Genomic DNA, 20,559 nt, shown 5'->3' on the forward strand with positions numbered 1-20,559 from the left:
AGCTATCTATATAAGGAATTTAGTCAACTGTTGTCTGATATCTGTCTGAGATTAAATGACAACATATAAATGAAATGTTTTGTATGATGCCTGGTACCAAAATAAAAGCTCTCAATAAATGTTAGCTATCATTATCATTATTAGGAATAATATTGAGAGATTACTTTTTAATCCTATGTATTGGTCAAAATACGTCAATGATTGACCCAAGTTTGCATCCACTGATCAGTTAATTGGTTTAAAGGAAAGGATCCTAATTTTAATTCCATGGTCAATTTCATTTATATATTGATTCAACGAATTTTTTCTCTTTATGTAGAAAAATATAATCATGAATGGGCTTTAGCACATCCTCCTAAATCCTAATGCGCAGTTTATGAAAATGCGTATGCGTACTCTGTGGAAATAAAAGATCCATAGCTTTTCTCAACTTCCCAATGTGTATGCGTCTGAAAAAAAAAAAAAATTAGAGATTTTGTTTTAGAGTCTCTACATTTTCCTCACAGCCTGTGTCTTTCTGATTAGGGAAGGCTGATATAAAAAACCTGAAGACCGTTCTAGACAACATGGGAATCAAGCTCACAGATAAAGAACTTGAAGATCTGACACAAAGCCTGCCAGTCGGTGGTGAGCATGCTAGATATCACTGGTTTCTGAGTTTTGTGTTTTATGTACTTGTAGCATTAGAAGGAAAAGGAAAAAAGAACTTTTCATAATGCAAATGGCAAGATTAAATAAGACAGTCAGAGTAACAAAGTAGGGAATGTAGTATTCTGAATACTAGCGGCATGGTCAATACAAGAGCCTTCCAAATTCTGAGGACGAGAAAGCTGACCCCTAGGAAAAAGCCACTTTTGAATTCCATCTTTCCATTATCAAATATAAGATTTGCTGTTTTATGGGTTATAAAGTCAAATTCACATTTTCTAAATAAGTTTATTTTCAATATTTATAATTGTTTCTTCATCTTCGTAACATATTCTGAGTAAATATGTATCAGATGACTAAAGTGCTTAATAAAATGCCCAGTATACTTCGTAAGTGCTGCTACTAGGTGTTATAATCATAGGAAGGAGGAGAGTGTTCTTGTGATATAACATGTTATGAGCTTCAAATTATGCCTTTGTGTTATAGCTGATAATAAAGTGGCTCTGAAAGCATTGGAGGATGAAGTGAAAGCTTTTACTGGTAAGAATTTGTTACACATGATTTGCAATAAATGATGATTTATACTGAAATTTTTAATAGTATTTTTCTAATATTCTATTGGTGGCTTATAAATTCACATATTTTCAATATTTTGATAAAATATCTGCCTTTGCTAACAGATTAACATTATCTGCGTTTTATCAGTCAAAACAAAAGAACTATATCTTGATAACATCTTACATTCATTAGTACTGTTTTCCAATAAAATGAGTTCACCAGTATTTATAGACCCAAATAACTAGATGGACACAGTGAAAACAGGGTGAAGCCTTAAAAGGATCAAAGTAATGAGTTCATTGCAAGCATCTAACCACCTAGTTTTACAAAAATAAAATATGTCATACTTGTTTTTTGACTTTTTCTTTCAATTACACTTTAAGTTGTGGGGTACATGTGCACAACGTGCAGGCTTGTTACATATGTATACATGTGCCGTGTTGGTTTGCTGCACCCATTAACTCGTCATTTCCATTAGGTATTTCTCCTAATGCTATCCCTCCCCCATCCCCCCACATCACGACTGGCCCCGGGGTGTGATGGGCCCCGGGGTGTGATGTTCCCCGCCCTGTGTCCAAGTGTTCTCATTGTTCAGTTCCCACCGATGAGTGAGAACACGCGGTGTTTGGTTTTCTGTCCTTGCCATAGTTTGCTCAGAATGATGGATTCCAGCTTCATCCGTGTTGCTGCAATGGACACGAACTCATCCTTTTTTTATGGCTGCATAGTATTCCATGGTATACATGTGCCACATTTGCTTAATCCAGTCTACCACTGATGGACATTGGGGTTGGTTCCAAGTCTTTGCTACTGTGAATAGTGCTGCAATAAACATACGTGTGCGTGTGTCTTTATAGTAGCATGATGTATAATCCTTTGGGTGTATACCCAGTGATGGGATTGCTGGGTCCTGTGGTATTTCTCGTTCTGGATCCTTGAGGAATCGCCACACTGTCTTCCACAATGGTGGAACTAGTTTACACTCCCGCCAACAGTGTAAAAGCCTTCCTATTTCTCCACATCCTCGCCAGCAGCTGCCGTTTCCTGACTTTTTAATGATCGCCATTCTAACTGGTGTGAGATGCTATCTCGTTGTGCTTTTGCTTTGCATTTCTCTGATGACCAGTGGTGATGAGCACTTTTTCACGTGTCTGTTGGCTGCATTAATGTCTTCTTTTGAAAAGTGTCTGTTCATATCCTTTGCCCACTTTTTGATGGGGTTGTTTGATTTTTTCTTGTAAATTTAAGTTCTTTGTAGATTCTGGATATTAGCCCTCTGTCAGAAGGGTAGATTGCAAAAATTGTCTCCCATTCTGTAGATTGCCTGTTCACTCTGATGGTAGTTTCCTTTGCTGTGCAGAAACTCTTTAGTGTAATTAGACCCCATGTGTCTATTTTGGCTTTTGTTGCCACTGCTTTTGGTGTTTTAGTCATGAAGTCCTTGCCCATGCCTATGTCCTGAATGATATTGGCTAGGTTTTCTTCTAGGGTTTTTATGCTTTTCGGTCTAACATTTAAGTCTGTAATCCACCTTGAATTAATTTTTGTATAAGGCATAAGGAAGGGATCCCGTTTCAGCTTTCTACATATGGCTAGCCAGTTTTCCCGGCACCATTTATTAAATAGGGAATCCTTTTCCCGTTTCCTGTTTTTGTCAGGTCTGTCAAAGATGAGATGGTTGTAGATGTGTGGTGTTTTTTCTGAGGCCTCTGTTCTGTTCCATTGGTCTATATCTCTGTTTTGGTACCAGTACCATGCTGTTTTGGTTACTGTAGCCTTGTAGTGTAGTTTGAAGTCAGGTAGCATGATGCCTCCCGCTTTGTTCTTTTTGCTTAGGATTGTCTTGGCAATGCGCGCTCTTTTTTGGTTCCATGTGAACTTTAAGGTAGCTTTTCCCAATTCCGTGAAGAAAGTCATCGGTAGCTTGCTGGGATGGCATTGAATCTATAAATCACCTTGGGCAGTTTGGCCATTTTCACGATATTGATTCTTCCTATCCGTGAGCATGGAATGTTCTTCCATTTGGTTGTGTCCTCTTTTACTTTGTTGAGCAGTGCTTTGTAGTTCTCCTTGAAGAGGTCCTTCACATCCCTGGTAAGTTGGATTCCTAGGTATTTTATTCTCTTTGAAGCAGTTGTGAATGGGAGTTCACTCATGATTTGGCTCTCTGTTTGTCTCTTATTGGCGTATAAGAATGCTTGTGATTTTTGCACATTGATTTTGTATCCTGAGACTTTGCTGAAGTTGCTTGTCAGCTTAAGGAGATTTCGGGCCGAGACGGTGGGGCTTTCTGTATATACAGTCATGTCATCTGCAAACAGGGACACTTTGACATCCTTTTTTCCTAATTGACACCCTTTATTTCTTTCTCCTGCCTGATTGCCCTGGCCAGAACTTCCAACAATATGTTGAATAGGAGACACTGTGTTGAATAGGAGTGGTGAGAGAGGGCAGCCCTGTCTTGTGCCGGTTTTGAAAGGGAATGCTTCCAGTTTTTGCCCATTCAGTATGATACTGGCCGTGGGTTTGTGATAAATAGCTCGTATTATTTTGAGATACGTTCTATCAATACCTAGTTTACTGAGAGTTTTTAGCATGAAGGACTGTTGAATTTTGTTGAAGGCCTTTTCTCCGTCTGTTGAGATAATCATGTGTTTTTTGTCTTTGGTTCTGTTTATGTGATGGATTACGTTTATTGATTTGCGTACGTTGAAGCAGCCTTGCATCCCAGGGATGAAGCCAACTTGATCTTGGTGGTTAAGCCTTTTGATGTGCTGCTGGATTCGGTTTGCCAGTATTTTATGGAGGGTTTTTGCATCGATGTTCATCAGGGCTATTGGTCTAAAATTCTCTTTTCTTGTTGTGTCTCTGCCAGGCGTTGGTATCAGGATGATACTGGCCTCATAAAATGAGTTAGGGAGGATTCCCTCTTTTTCTATTGATTGGAATAGTTTCAGAAGGAATGGTACCAGCTCCTCCTTGTACCTCTGGTAGAATTTGGCTGTGAATCCGTCTGGTCCTGGACTTTTTTTGGTTGGTAGCCTATTAATGATTGCCTCAATTTCAGAGCCTGTTATTGGTCTATTCAGTGATTCAGCTTCTTCCTGGTTTAGCCTTGGGAGGGTGTTATGTGTCCAGGAATTGACCCATTTCTTGTAGATCTTCTAGTTTATTTGCATAGAGGTGTTTATAGTATTCTCTGATGGTAGTTTGTATTTCTGTGGGATCGGTGGTGATATCCCCTTTATCATGTGTTATTGCGTCTATTTGGTTCTTCTCTCTTTTCTTCTTTATTAGTCTTGCTAGCTAGCGTTCTATCAATTTTGTTGATCTCTTCAGAAAAGCAGCTCCTGGATTCATTGATTTTTTTGTAGGGTTTTTGTGTCTCTATCTCCTTCGGTTCTGCTCTGATCTTAGTTATTTCTTGCCTTCTGCTAGCTTTTGAATGTGTTTGCTGTTGCTTCTCTAGTTCTTTTCATTGTGATGGTAGGGTGTCGATTTCAGATCTTTCCTGCTTTCTGTTGTGGGCATTTAGTGCTATAAATTTCCCTCTACACACTGCTTTAAATGTTTCCCGAGATTCTGGTACGTTGTGTCTTTTTCTCATTGATTTCAAAGAACATCTTTATTTCTGCCTTCATTTCATTATGTACCCAGTTGTCATTCAGGAGCAGGTTGTTCAATTTCCATGTAGTTGAGTGGTTTTGATTGAGTTTCTTCGTCTTGAGTTCTAGTTTGATTGCCCTGTGGTCTGAGAGACAGTTTGTTATAATTTCTGTTCTTGTACATTTGCTGAGGAGTGCTTTACTTCCAACTATGTCATCAATTTTGGAATAAGTGAGATGTGGTGCTGTAAAGAATGTATATTCTGTTAATTTGGGTTGGAGAGTTCTGTAGATGTGTATTAGGTCTGCTTGGTGCAGAGATGAGTTCAATTCCTGGATATCCTTGTTAACTTTCTGTCTCGTTGATCTGTCTAATGTTGGCAGTGGTGTGTTAAAGTCTTCCATTATTATTTTATGGGAGTCTAAGTCTCTTTGTACGTGTCTAAGGACTTGATTTATGAATCTGGGTTTTCCTGTAATGGGTTCATATATATTTAGAATAGTTAGCTCTTCCTGATGAATTGATCCCTTTACCATTATGTAATGGCCTTCTTTGTCTCTTTTGATCTTTGATGGTTTAAAGTCTGTTTTATCAGAAACTAGGATTGCAACCGCTGCTTTTTTTAATTTTCCAATTGCTTGGTAAATGTTCCTCCATCCCTTTATTTTGAGCCTATGTGTGTCTCTGCATGTGAGATGGGTCTCCTGAATACAGCAAACTGATGGGTCTTGACTCTTTATCCAATTTTTCAGTCTGTGTCTTTTAATTGGACCATTTAGTCCATTTACATTTAAGGTTAATTGATACCAACAGCTGCGGGTCTCTTGGAGTTTTCTGAGGTCCACTCCAGACCCTGTTTGCCTGGGTATCACCAGCGGAAGCTGCAGAAGATAGAATATTACTGAACAGCGAGTGTTGCTGTCTGAATCTTGCTCTGGAAGCTTCGTCTCAGAGGTGTACTCAGCCATGCGAGGTGTGAGTTGTTGGTGTGCACCTAGTGGAGGATGTCTCCCATTTAGGCTACTCAGGGGTCAGGGACCCACTTCAACAGGCAGTCTGTCCGTTCTCAGATCTCAACCTCTGTGCTGGGAGAACCACTGCTCTCTTCAAAGCTGTTCAGACAGGAACATTTATATCTGCAGAGGTTTCTGCTGCTTTTTGTTTTGCTATGCCCTGTCCCCAGAGGTGGAGTCTACAGAGGCAGGCAGGCCTCCTTGAGCTCTGGTGGGCTCCCCACAATTGGAGCTTACTGGAGAGTTTGTTTATCTACTCAAGCCTCAGCAATGGCGGGCGCCCCTCCCCCAGCCTCGCTGTTGCCTTGCAGTTAGATCTCAGACTGCTGTGCTAGCAATGAGGGAGGCTCTGTGGGCGTGGGACCATCTGGTCCAGGTGTGGGATATAATCTTCTGGTGTGCCGTTTGCTAAGACCCTTGGTAAAGTACAGTATTAGGGTGGGAGTTACCCAATTTTCCATTTGTTGTGTGTCTCAATTTCCCTTGGCTAGGTAAAGGAATTCCCTTCCCCCTTGCACCATCCAGGTGAGGCAATGCCTCGCCCTGCATCAGCTCTCGCTGGTTGGGCTGCACCCGTGGACCAGCACCTACTGTCTTACATGCCCCAGTGAGATGAACCCAGTACCTCACTTGAAAATGCAGAAATCACCTGTCTTCTGTGTTGCTCAGGCTTGGAGCTGGAAGCTGGAGCTGTTCCTATTCAGCCATCTTGGGTGCTGCCTCGTTCATGCCTTTTTACTGTTGTGTAGTTTTCCATTTCATGAAGAAACCAGTTTTAAGACAAATCTGCCCTATTGTTGATGAACTTAGGCAGAGTTCAGTTTTTGCTATGCTGTTATGAAGAAGAGTGTCATATTTATCTCTTGATATGCATGTACAAGAGCTTCTTTGAATATATTTCCAGGAGAACTACTAGGTCTTAGAGTATTTTCATGTTTTACTTTACGAAGTAATGCCAAACGTTTACAAAGTAGGTATAATGGTTTATACCCCTACCAATAATGGGAAAGAATTCCTGTGGTTGCATATATTAACCAACACTTGGTATTGTTAGATTTTTGTTTTACTTTTTTCAAATTTGGTGGGAAAGTAAAAATACATAATTTTAGTTTTTACTTAAAATTCTTTGATTACTAAATAAGATTGAGCACCTTTCAGATGTTTTCAGCTATTTCAATTTACTATCTAGTAAATGCCCAGTTACTTCTCATTTTTTTGGTGAGAGGGATTTCATTTTTAAAATGTTAATTTATAGAGGTTCTTTATATATATTCTGGATACTAGTCTTTAGCACTGTGCTTTGCCAATATTGTCTCTCAGTCTGTGGCTTGTTTTTTATCTTTTTATGGTATCTTTTGGTATACGTTATTTCTTAATATGCATATACTCAAATGTATCAATATTTACCTTATGAGTAGTAAACTTTGTCATGTTTGAGAAATCCTGCCCCTGTCCTGAGACCATGAAGAGATTCTTCTGTTATCTTCTAAAAGTGTTATAGTTTTGCATTTCATTTTTATGTCTTTGATCTATCCAGATGTAATTTTTCTTATGTTGATAAACAGGGGCCCAATTTTATTATTTCTATATCATTTATTGAGAAAACTCTCCTTATTGACCAATAATATCAGTTTTGTCTTTATCAGGTGTCTAATTATACATAGTTCCTTCCATTGGCCTATATTTCTATCCTTGTATCAGTACCACATATTTAATATAGTTTTAAAATAAACATTATATATGGTAGGTGAGGCCCCCAATTCCCCCATTTTGTTGTTCTTCAAGTATGTATTGACTGTTCTTTAAGCCTTCCTTTTCTATATAAATTTTGGGAACAGATTGTCAAAATCCTTTGGGAGTTTTGAATATATAGTTCAATTTGGGAGAACTTGTATATTTTCTATGTTAATTAAAACTGTTTTATTTTAATAGTTTTTGGGGTACAAGTGATTTTTGGTTATATGGATGAATTATATAGTGGTGAAGTCTGAGATTTTAGTGTAACTGTCACCCGAGTAGTGTACATTGTACCCAATATGTAATTTTCTATTCCTCACCTCTCTCACACCTCCCCTTTCTGAGTCTCCAAAGTCCATTATACCACTGTGTATGTCTTTGCATACCCATAGCTTAGCTGCCACTTATAAGTGCAAACATACTGTAGTTGGTTTTCCATTCCTGAGTTACTTCACTTAGAATAATGGCCTCCAACTCCATCGTAGGGGTTGTAAAAGACATTATTTTATTCCTTTTTATGGCTGAGTAGTGTTCCATGGTGTATATGTAGTACATTTTCTTTATTCACTCATTGGTTGATGGGCACTTAGGTTGGTTCCATATCTTTGCCATTATGAATTGTGCTGCAGTAAGTATACATGTGCAGGTGTCTTTTTGATATAATTACTTTTTTCCTTTGGGTACTCAGTAGTGAGATTGCTGGATCAAATGGTAGATCTACTTTTAGTTCTGTGTTGTTTTTTTTTTTTTTTTTTTTTTTTTGAGACGGAGTCTTGCTCTGTCGCCCAGGCTGGAGTGCAGTGGCCGGATCTCAGCTCACTGCAAGCTCCGCCTCCGGGGTTTACGCCATTCTCCTGCCTCAACCTCCCGAGTAGCTGGGACTACAGGCGCCCGTCACCTCGCCCGGCTAGGTTTTTTTTTGTATTTTTTAGTAGAGACGGGGTTTCACCGTGTTAGCCAGGCTGGTCTCGATCTCCTGACCTCGTGATCCGCCCGTCTCGGCCTCCCAAAGTGCTGGGATTACAGGCTTGAGCCACCGCGCCCGGCCTACTTTTAGTTCTTTTAAGAAATCTTTATATTGTTTTCCATAAAGGTCGTACTAATTTATTTTCCCACCCGCAATGTGTAAACCTTCCCTTTTCACCATAACCATGCCAACATCTATTGTTTTTGGACTTTTTAATAATGACTATTCTGATAGAGGTAACATGGTATCTCATCATGGTTTTAATTTGCATTTCCTTGGTTATTAGTAATGTTGAGCATTTTTTCATATGTATGTTGGTTATTCATGTATCCTCTTTTAAGAAATATCTGCTCATGTCATTTGCCCACTTTCTAATGGTATTGTGTGGTTTTTTTTTCTTGCTGACTTGTTTGAGTTCCTTGTAGATTCTGGATATTAGTCCTTTGTCAGATGTATAGTTTGCAAATAATTCCTTCTATATTATTGGTTGTCTGTTTACCATAATAATTATGTCTTTTGCTGTGCAGAAGGTTTTTAGTTTAATTAGGTGCAACTCATTTATTCTTGTTTTTGTTGCATTTGTTGTTGGGGTCATAGTCATAAATTCTTTGCCAAGGCCAATGTCCAGAAGGGCTTTTCCTAGGTTTTCTTCTAGAATTGTAATGGTTTCAGATCTTAGATTTAAGTCTTTGATCCATTTTAAGTTGATTTTTGTACAAGGTGAGATATTTTTGTATAAGGTGATTTTTGTGTAAGGTGAGAAATAAGGAGAGAGATGTGGCTATCCAGTTTTCCTAGTACCATTTATTAAATAGGCTGCCCTTTCCCTAATTTATGTTTTTGTATGCTTTGTCAAAGATCAGATGGTTGCAAGTATTTGGCTTTATTTCTGGGTTCTTTATTCTGTTCCATTAGTCTATATATCTACTTTTTTTTTTTTTAATAGTACCATTCTCTTTTAGTAACTATAACCTTGGAGTATAATTTCAAGTCAGGTAATGTGATGCCTCCAGATTTATTCTTTTTGTTTAGGATTGCTTTGGCTATTCAGGCTCTTTTTAGGTTCCATACGAATTTTAGACTTTATTTTTCTAGTTAGGTGAAAAATAATGTTGGTATTTTGATAGCAATTGCATGGAATCTGTAGATTGTTTTGGGCAGTATGGTCATTTTACAATATTGATTCTCCCAATCCATAAGCATGGGATATTTTTCCATTTGTTTGTGTTGTCTGTGATTTCTTTCAGCAGGGTTTTGGAGTTCTCCTTATAGACAAGTTTCACTTTGTTGTGTAGGTATATTTCTAGGTATTTTATTTTATTTTGCAGCTATTAGAAATGGGATCATGTTCTGATTTGATTCTCAGTTGATTGCTGTCAGTGTACAGCAATGCTACTGATTTATGTACACTGATTATGTCACCTATAACTTTACTAAATTTATTTATCAAAGTCGGAGTCTTTTTGAGGAGTCTTTATGGTTTTTGAGGTATATCATCATATCATTGGTGGACAGTGATAGTTTGACTTCCTTTTTTCTAATATGGATGCTGTTTATTCCTTTCTCTTGCCTGATTGCTCTGGCTAGGACTTCCAATACTATGCTGAACACAAGTGGTGAAAGTAGGCATCCTTATCTTGCTCCAGTTCTCAGGAGGAATGCTTTCAACTTTTCCCCATTCAATTTGATGTTGGCTGTGGGTTTGTCATACATGGCTTTTATTATTTTGAGGAATGTCCCTTCAATGCCTAGTTTTTTTGGATTGAATGTATGCCTAGTTTATGATAGCATTTCTATCAGGAAAGGAAGCTGGTTTTTTTTGTTTGTTTGTTTTTTTGTTTTTGGTTTTTTTTTTTTGGCAAAGTCTCGCTCTGTCAGCCAGGCTGGAGTGTGGCGGCACAATCTTGGCTCACTGAAACCTCCGCCTCCGGGGTTCAAGCAATTCTCCTGCCTCAGCTTCTTGAGTAGCTGGGACTACAGGCGTGTGCCACCATGCCTGGCTAATTTTTTTGTATTTTTAGTAGAGATGGCATTTCACCTTGTTAGCCAGGATGGTCTCTATCTCCTGACCTTCTGATCCACCCACCTAGGCCTCCCAAAGTGCTGGGATTACAGGTGTGAGCCACCATGCCCAGCCAGGGTGCTTTTTCTGCACCTATTGAGATAACCATATGATTTTTGTTTTTAATGCTGTTTATGTGATGTATCACATTTATTGACTTCTGTATGTTAAACTATCCCTGCATCCCTGGGATTAAATCAGCTTGATTGTGTGTATTATCTTTTTGATGTGCTGTTGGACTTGGTTTGCTAGTATTTTGTTGAGGATTTTTGCGTCTGTGTTCATCAGGGATATTGGTCTGTAGTATTCTTTTTGTTATGTCCTTTCCTGGTTTTGGTATTAGGGTGATACTGTCTTCATAGAATGAGTTTGGAAGGATTCCCTCTCTTAATTTTATGGAATAGTTTCAGTAAGATTGGTACCAATTCTTTGAGTGTCTGGTAGCATTCAGCTGTGAATCCCTGGACTTTTTTTGCTGGCAATTTTTGAATTACCAATTCAGTCTCACTGTGTGTTATTGGTCTGTCCAGGATTTCTATTTCTTTCTGATTTAATGTAGGAGTGTTGTATGTTTCCAGAAATTTATGCATTTCCTTTGGATTTTCTAGTTTGTATACATAGAAGTGTTCATAGTAGTCTCGAATGATCTTTTGTATGTCTATGGTATTGATTGTAATGTCTCCGTTTTCATTTCTAATTGAGCTTGGTTGAATCTGCCTTCTTGGTTAATCTAGCTAATAGTCTATCAATTTTGTTTATCTTTCCAAAGAACCAACTTTTGTTTCATTGATCTTTTTTGTATTTTTTTTTTGTTTCAATGTCATTTAGTTCTGCTCTGATCTTTATGATTTCTTTTTGACTGCTAGCTTTGGGTTTGGTTTGTTTTTGTTTTTCTAATGCTTTGAAGTGTGATGTTAGGTGGTTCAATTTGTAATTTTTTTCAGACTTTTCGATATAGTCATTTGGTGCTATAAACTTTCCTCTTAGCACTGCTTTTGCTATATCCCAGAGGCTTTGATAACTTGTATTGCTAATATCATTAATTTCAAAGAATTATTTAATTTCCATCTTGATTTCACTGCTAAATGCCAAATCATTCAAGAGGACATTGTTTAATTTCCATGTATTTGCATAGTTTTGAGGATTCCTTTTGGAATTGATTTCTAGTTTTATTCCACTGTGGCCTGAGAAGATACTGATATGAATTTGATTTTTAAAAATTTATTGAGTTTTGTTTTGTAGCCTATCATATGGTGTGTCTTGGAGAATGTTGCATATGCTGATGAGAAGAATGTAGATTCTGTAGTTCTTGGGTAGAATGTTCTGTAAATATCTGTGAAGTCCATCTGCTCTAAAGTGCAGTTTAGGTCCAGTGTTTATTGTTGACTTTCTGCCTTGATGATATGTCTAGTGCTGTCAGTGGAGTGTTGAAGTCCCCTATTCTGTTGCTGTTTATCTAATTTCTTAGGTCTAGTATTAATCATCTTATGAATCTGGGAGCTCCAGAGTTAAGTGGATGTATATTTAGGGTTGTAATCTCTTCTTGTTGGATTGATCCTTTTATCATTATATAATAACACTGTCTTTTTTTTTTTTTTTTTTTTTTTTTTTACTGTTGTTGCTTTAAAATCTGTTTTCTCTAATATAAGAAGAGCTACCTTTGCTCATGTTTGGTTTCCCTTTTTGCAAAATATCTTTTCCACATCTTTACCTTGAGTTTGTATGAATCCTTACATGTTGGGTGAGTCTCTGAAGACAGCAGATATTTGGTTTGTGATTTTTAAATCCATTCTGCCAATCTGTCTTTTAAGTGGAACATTTAGGGCATTTATGTTCAATGATAATATTGAGATGTGAGGTACTGTTCCAGTCATCCTATTGATTGTTACCTAGATCATTTGTTTTATTTCATTGGATTATTGTTTTACAGGCCCCGTAAGTTCTGTGCTTTAAAGAAGTTCTATTCTGGTGCATATCAACCTTTGGTTTCAAGATTTAGAACTCCTTTTAGCATTTCCTGTAAGCCTGGTCTGATAGTGACAAATTCCCTCAGCATTTGTTCGTCTGAAAAATACTTTATTTCTGCTTCATTTATGAAACTTAGTTTTGCTGGATGCAAAATTCATGAATGACTATTATTCTATTTAAGGAGGTTAAAGATAGGACCCCAATCACTTCTGGTTTATAAGGTTTCTGCTGAGAACATGTATCTTTATAGGACTGTGTTTTCTATTTCATGACCATATGATATTTCTTAAAGTTAATTTTTTAAATGTGCACTTCTTTTATGTTTTTGTTTTTCTTTATCTTTCTGTACTGGGACTAGGACCTCCAAAATAATCTTAGCTAAAAATAGCAATACTGGACATCTTTCTTTTATTCCTCATCTCAAAGGAATACTTTAAGCATTTCACTAAGGATGAAATGAAGTATTTCTTGTGGGTTTTTCATAAATACCATTCACCAGGCCAAGGAAATTGCCTTTTAATCCTGTTTTAAAAATGATTACATTTATATTTGTTTGTTTTATTTCATTCAACAATTTTTATGTATCTATTAAGATAGGTCATATGAGTTTTCTCTTTTATTGGTTAATGTGGTACATTAGTTGATTTTTTTATGTAAATGCAACTGAATTTTTGGAATAAACTCATTTTAGTCATGATGTATTATCCTTTTTACATATTGGTGGGTTCATTTTTCTAATATTTTGTTAAGGATTTATACATCTCTATTTATCTGTGAGATTAACTTGTAATTTTCTTTGTTTTCATTAGCATTGTCAGGCTTTGATGTCACATTCTCTTCATAATTTGAAAAGTATTTTTTCTTTGTCTAAATCTTTGAATAGTTTCTTTTTAAATTATACTTTAAGTTTTGGGATACATGTGCAGAACGTGCAGGTTTGTTACATAGGTATACATATGCCATGGTGGTTTGCTGCACCCATCAACCTGTCATCTACGTTTGGTATTTCTCCTAGTGCTATCCCTCCACTAGCCCCCCACACCCCGACAGGCCCCAGTGTGTGATGTTTCCCTCCCTGTGTCCATGTGCTCTCATTGTTCAACTCCCACTTATGAGTGAGAACATGCGGTGTTTGGTTTTCTGTTCCTATGCTGAGGATGATAGTTTCCAGGTTCATCCGTGTCCCTGCAAAGGACAGAAACTCAGTCTTTGTTATGGCTGCATAGTATTCAATGGTATATATGTGCCACATTTTTTTTATCCAGTCTATCATTGATGGGCATTTGGGTTAGTTCCAAGTCTTTGCTATTGTGAATAGTGCTGCAATAAACATAAGTGTGCATGTGTTTTTATAGTAAATGATTTATAATCCTCTGGGTATATACCCAGTAATGGGATTGCTGGGTCAAATGGTATTTCTGGTTCTAGATCCTTCAGGAATCACCACACTGTCTTCCACAATGGTGGAACTAATTTACATTCCCACCAACAGTGTTGGTAAAAGTGTTCCTATTTCTCCGCATCCTTTCCAACATCTGTTCTTTCCTGACTTTTTAATTATCACTATTCTAACTGGCATGAGATGGTATCTCATTGTGGTTTTGATTTGCATTTCTCTAATGACCAGTGATGATGAGCTTTTTTTCATGTTTGTTGGCTGCATAAATGTGCTCTTTTGAGAAGTGTCTGTTCCTATCCTTCACCTACTTTTGATGGCATTGTTTTTTCCTTGTAAATTTGTTTACGTTCCTTACAGACTCTGGATATTAGCTCTTTGTCAGATGGATAGATTACAGAATTTTTCTCCCATTCTGTAGGTTGCCTGTTCACTCTGATGATAGTTTCTTTTGCTGTGCAGAAGCTCTTTAGTTTAATTAGATCCCATTTGTCTATTTTGGACTTTGTTGCCACTGCTCTTGGTGTTTTAGTCATGAAGTCTTTGCCCATGTCTATGTCCTGAATGGTAGTGCCTAAGTTTTCTTCTAGGGTTTTTATGGTTTTAGGTCTTACATTTAAGTCTTTAATCCATCTTGAGTTAGTTTTTGCATAAGGTGTAAGGAAGGGATCCAGTTTCAGCTTTCTACATATGGCTAGCCAGTTTCGCCAACACCATTTATTAAATAGGGAATCTTTTCCCCATTGCTTGTTTTTGTCAGATTTATCAAAGATCAGATGGTTGTAGATGTGTGGTGTTTTTTCTGAGGCCTCTGTTCTGTTCCATTGGTCTATATCTCTGTTTTGGTACCAGTACCATGCTCTTCTGGTTCCTGTAGCCTTATAGTATAGTTTGAAGTCAGGTAGTGTGATGCCTCTAGCTTTGTTCATTTTGTTTAGGATTGTCTTGGCTATATGGGCTCTTTTTTGGTTCCATATGAAATGTAGTTTTTTCTAATTCTGTGAAGAAAGTCATTGGTAGCTTGATGGAGATAGCATTGAATCTATAAATTACTTTGGGCAGTATGGCCATTTTCATGATATTGATTCTTTATGAGCATGGAATGTCTTTCCATTTGTTTGTGTCCTCTCCTATTTCCTTGAGCAGTGGTTTGTTGTTCTCCTTGAAGAGGTCCTTCACATCCCTTGTAAGTTGTATTCCTAGGTATTTTATTCTCTTTGTAGCAATTGTGAATGGGAGTTTACTCATGATTTGGCTCTCTGTTTGTGTATTACTGGTGTATAGAGGAATGCTTGTGATTTTTGCACATTGATTTTGTATCCTGAGACTTTGCTGAAGTTGTTTATCAGCTTAAGGAGATTTTGGGCTGAGACGATGGGGTTTTCTAAATATACAATCATGTCATCTGCAAACACGACAATTGGACTTCCTCTCTTCCTATTTGCATACCCTTTATTTCTTTCTCTTGCCTGATTGCTGTGGCCAGAACTTCCAACACTATGTTGAATAGGAGTGGTGAGAGAGGGCATCCTTGTCTTGTGCTGGTATTCAAAGGGAATGCTTCCAATTTTTGCCCATTCAGTATGATATTGGCTGTGGGTTTGTCATAAATAGCTCTTATTATTTTGAGATATGTTCCATCAATACCTAGTTTAATGAGAGTTTTTAGCATGCAGGGGTGTTGAATTTTGTCGAAGGCCTTTTCTGCATTTATTGAGACAATTGTGGTTTTTGTTATTGTTTCTGTTTATGTGATGGATTACATTTATCGATTTGTGTATGTTGAACCATCCTGGCATCCCAGGGATGAAGCCGACTTGATCATGATGAATAAGCTTTTTGATGTACTACTGGATTCAGTTTGCCAGTATTTTTTTTTATTTTTAAATTTTTTTATTATACTTTATGTTCTAGGGTACATGTGCACAACTTATGGAGGATTTTTGCGTCGATGTTCATCAGGGATATTGGCCTGAAATTTTCTTTTTTTGTTGTGTCTCTGCTGGGTTTTGGTATCAGGATGATGCTGGCCTCATAAAATGAGTTAGGGAGGAATCCTTCTTTTTCTATTGTTTGGAATAGTTTCAGTGGTCATCTTGCCAGCCACCCCCAATCTCTGAATAGTTTCTATAGCATTGAGATTGCGTATTACCTTTGAGTCTAGTGGAATTCACAGAACAAGCCAGTTGAGCCTTGACATTTTCTTTTGGGAAGGTTTTTGATTACTGATTCATCTTCTTTCATATTGTAAGATTATTTAGGTTTTCTGTTTATTCATGAGCCAATTTGGGTAAGCTGGTTTTTTCCTAAGACTTTGACTTTTTCATCTGAAAAATTTATCACTCTAATACTATACTATTTTTTTTGTTGTTTTTGAGACTGAGTTTTGCTCTGTTGCCTAGGCTGGAGTGCAGTGATATGATCTTGACCCATTGCAACCTCTGCCTCCCAGGCTCAAGTGATTCTCGTGCCTTAGCCTCTGAGTAGCTGGGATTACAGGCATGTGCCACCATGCCTGGCTAATTTTTTAATTTTTAGTAGAGACAGAGTTTTGCCATGATGGCTAGGCTAGTCACTATATGATTTTTAATAATAAGATCTTAAATATTTTTGTAATATTTGTGGCATTTGCAGTAATATTCCCATCTCATTCCTTGTCTTGCTCATTTTTGTCTTTTTTCTGTTTTTAAGATAATATATACTCGTGGTTTGTACATTTCAATAACTAAGTCAACTTTTTGATCCTCTTTATTATATGTTTATTATTCGTTTCATTTATGTTTTTGTCTTTATCATTTTCTTCGCTATACTTTTTTAGTTAGGTTTATTTTGTTACTCTTTTTCTAACTTCTTGAGATGGATGCTTAGCTCATGAAATTTTAGTCCTTTTTTCTTCTCTAATGTAAGGTTTTAAGCACATATATTTTCCCCTATGTATTGCTTTTTTAGCTACATGGCCCCAGGTATTGATATGTAGTTTTAAAATTATTGATTAGTTAAAATTATTTTTCTTACTTTTATAATGATTTCTGTCTTGATCCATGGGCAATTCTAGAAGTGTTTCTTCATTTCCAAGTTTGGTAGTGTTTTTTGTTTTTACTGGATTAATTATATTGCAGTAAGTGAATATATTTTCTGTAATTTCAGTTATTTTAAATGCATATTTTATATGTTTTTAGTTATTTAAAATATATTAAGACTTGCTTTATGGATCACAACATGATCACTTTTTGGAAAATGTTATGCGTTTGTAAAGAAATTCTACAATTGTTGAGTCAGTCTTTTATATTTGGTCATTTATTAATCATATTTTCAAATCTTCTATGTCCTTACTGATTTTTTGTCTATTTGTCCTGTCATTTATTGAAAGACGTTTTAAAAATCTTCAGTAATGATAGTTTGTTTATTTCTCCTTGTAGTTCTGTCAATTTTTTGCTCTATATATTTCAAGTCATTGTTACTAGATGTATTTCAATTTAAACTTGTTATAGATTCCTAAAGATATTAAAACTGTTTTTTCCCCTGTTGTAAGTTGAATTTTCATTGTCAGTAAGGCTTTTGCCTTAAAGTATATTTTCTCTGATGCCAGTCTAGCCTGAAGTAATATTTTTTCTGGTGTACATGTCTTCCATTTTAAAAATTTCACTCTTTCTGTAGTCATATTCTTCTGTATTCTTCCAAAGAAATAAAAGAGAAACTTGAAAATATCTAAGGGAACCTAAAGCCTATAAAGAGCACACAGATATGAAAAAGAGACAACTTCTAGAAATTTAAAATATAATAATCAAAATTAATTAGTGGACAAGAATATCAGCAGATTAAACGTAGGCATAGAGAGAAATATGAACTGCAAATTAGTTTGAAGAAGTTGTACACAATGCAGCCAGACAGATTATATAGGAAATAGGTTAAGAGGCATAGAAGATAGAAGGAAGAGGTATAAAAAATATACATCAATACAGGGGAGAAGAGAGGATAGAGTGGTTGCAGAGAAAATATTTGAGGGGCTGTAGCTTAGAACTTTCCAGAATTGAGAGAGACCTTAACCTACCAATTCAAGAAGTCCAGTGAATTCCACATAGAATAAAAGGAAATCCATACAAAGATATATCAGGATGTATCTGCAGCATACCCCAAAAGAAAGAGAACCTTAAAGGTAGCCAGAGAGAAGAGTCAAATTACCTGTAAAGGAGGAACCTTTGTTTATTATTGATATTTTTTGCGGGTATTGAATGCTAGGTTAAGCAGTTTTATAAGTTAAAGGAGTATAAATGTGCAGTTTGGGAGGAACCTAGGTTTTGTCTGAGCCTTTGAAAATATAAACTAAAATTCATTCCATTTGTTTTTGTTTTGTCTTTGGCAAACACTCTTTGCCTGAAAAAGTAGATACTGTGCTTTGAGTTAGAGCTCTTCATCAATTTTTTTTGGCCTGGGAATTTCTTACTTTCTTGGCAGCAAATTGAAGCAGTTAAGATTTTTTATAAGTAATATTTTATTTAGATTTTTTTGTCATCTTCAGTAGGAGGGTTAATCCAGATGTCTAGCTGCTATAGTACCAGAAATTGCAGTTGCTTTATTTTCTTTTAATTGAATTAAATCTGACCCTGAGGGCTGACTGGTTATTTACTGGGACTCCCTCCCAATCCAGTGTCACACTACAATTTGGGAAAGGGCAATGGGCATGGAGGAAGAGCTTTTAAACTCCCTTTCCTTGTGTTTCTACTGACATTCAGTTAAAGACAATGGCAGTCCTGCACCTTGAGGGTGGGTGGGGTTGGGGAATGGATGCTCTCATAGAGAAATTCTCATTCTTTCTCATCAGATCTCTCTCTCTCTTTTCAGAAGAAATCTCTCAGTTGTCAAAATATCTCTCTTTAGGCATTTGGTATATTTTCTTCAAGGGGTTTAGGCTTTTGCAAAAGCAGTTTCTACAAAAACATTAAGTTAACAAAAATCAGAGGAGTGAGGAAATACTACTTAAGGCCAAGGTAATTGCTTAGAATAGGAGGGAGGGGAAAGACGGGTCAAATTAGCCTGCCAATCCAAGAGGCACAGTGTTATAGCTCTAATAGTGACATTTTAAATAAATTACAGTAGGCTTCCAGAGAAGGATAATATTTGAACCAGGCCAAGGGCATCTAACTCAAATGTCTAGCAGTCAGGCATGAAATACAAATTAATAAAATAAGTTAGCATAAGACAAAGTGATGAGAATTATGGAGTAACTTGAGAGTATATATCCCATGTAAAGATAATGAAATTCAAATTTAAAAATAACTACTATTACACTCTCTAGGTCAATGAAAATCACTAAATCTCGTACTGTATTCAGTATGTGGGCTAACAGTTTATAATCTTTGAAGCAGTCTCCAGTTAAGTGTAGAGAAGAAATATTTTCCTTCTGTCCTTCAGGTTTGTGGCTGAGGCTCTGTAACAAAAGACAGATTAACAAGATAAAAGCACACAAGTTTATTTGGTGTAAGTTTTATGTGACATGGGAACCCTCATAAGAAAATAAAAGCCTGAAAAAGTGATTAAATCTGGATGTTTTTACGCTAGGTTTGATGAAGAGTGGAAAGTCATGGAAAATGAAATAGAGGACAGAAGAGTGGCTATGAGCTAAGTGTAGCTAAGGGTAGCATGGCCTGTTTGTTTTGATTCCTCTCAGCATCCCTCCATCTTCGGAGATAAGGATACTCTTTTTTTTTTCATAGGAAGAGCACCTCTCATATGAGGATATCAAGACCTGCTTCAGGGGAGACAAGGGAGATCACAGAGTTCTTCTTGCACCTGATATTTCTTAGATTCCTTCAGCTTAAATATCCAATTCTGTCACAATGTTATATTTCGGGGTAGCATATCCTTAAGCCTGTTGTTCCAAAGAACAAGAAATATTTATGTGTAGTGTTATGGATAATTCAGAAGAAATTGACATTTGACTATTAGGTTTCCTAAGGATTTTTACTTGCTTGGAAAAGGGAGTCTTAGTTTTATATACTTACTTTTGTGTATAGCTTTTTGTTTGTTTGTTGTTTCAGTGTCAATTAGGAAGTAATGATAGTAAGAAAAAATTGAATTTTTCCTCTTTGTCACCAGATTTTTTTTTTTTTTGGCAAAGGAAAAGTGTGTCTTTTCTTTCTTTTTCTGGTCTCTTCCTTTGCTGTTTTGTTGGGTAAAAAACATCTCTTCAGGGGGTAGCCCTACACATTCTCTTATACTCTTTGTAAGTATTTATATGCTTTAATGAAAATTACTGTGTATATATATCTGTACTATATAACCTGTTTATCATTTTTAAATGATAAATGTCAGTTCTGAAATAAATGTAATAGGTCTTGAATAGTATTTAAAAAATGAAATGGCATAACTTGAAATTTGTTAGAAGATATTAGAGTGTATCACCTATAATAAGGGCGAGTATTGCTTTATAAAACTTGTATTTTTGTTTGTGTGTGTGCTCACAATATAGAAGTATTTCTTTTTTTTTCTTTTTTTATTGTATATATATTTTTTAATTAATTTATTTATTTTTATTTTTTTTATTATTATTATACTTTAAGTTCTAGGGTACATGTGCATAACGTGCAGGTTTGTTACATATGTA

General features: G+C 36.4%; 1 protein-coding gene across 10 annotated transcripts in view; it reads left to right on the forward strand.

Moving 5' to 3' along the window:
* Positions 1 to 20,559, forward strand: part of LOC103878903 (EF-hand calcium-binding domain-containing protein 3) — a 514,301-nt gene that overhangs the window by 129,925 nt on the left and 363,817 nt on the right. For all 10 annotated transcript variants that reach the window (XM_031657656.1, XM_031657654.1, XM_021929308.2 and 7 more), the window contains 2 exons: positions 526 to 627; positions 1,135 to 1,188. In XM_031657656.1, coding sequence (XP_031513516.1) covers positions 526 to 627; positions 1,135 to 1,188 — 156 coding nt within the window. The remainder of the gene's footprint in view (positions 1 to 525; positions 628 to 1,134; positions 1,189 to 20,559) is intronic.

Source organism: Papio anubis, chromosome 17, assembly GCF_008728515.1.
Source record: "Papio anubis isolate 15944 chromosome 17, Panubis1.0, whole genome shotgun sequence".
NCBI classification, from domain to species: domain Eukaryota; kingdom Metazoa; phylum Chordata; class Mammalia; order Primates; family Cercopithecidae; genus Papio; species Papio anubis.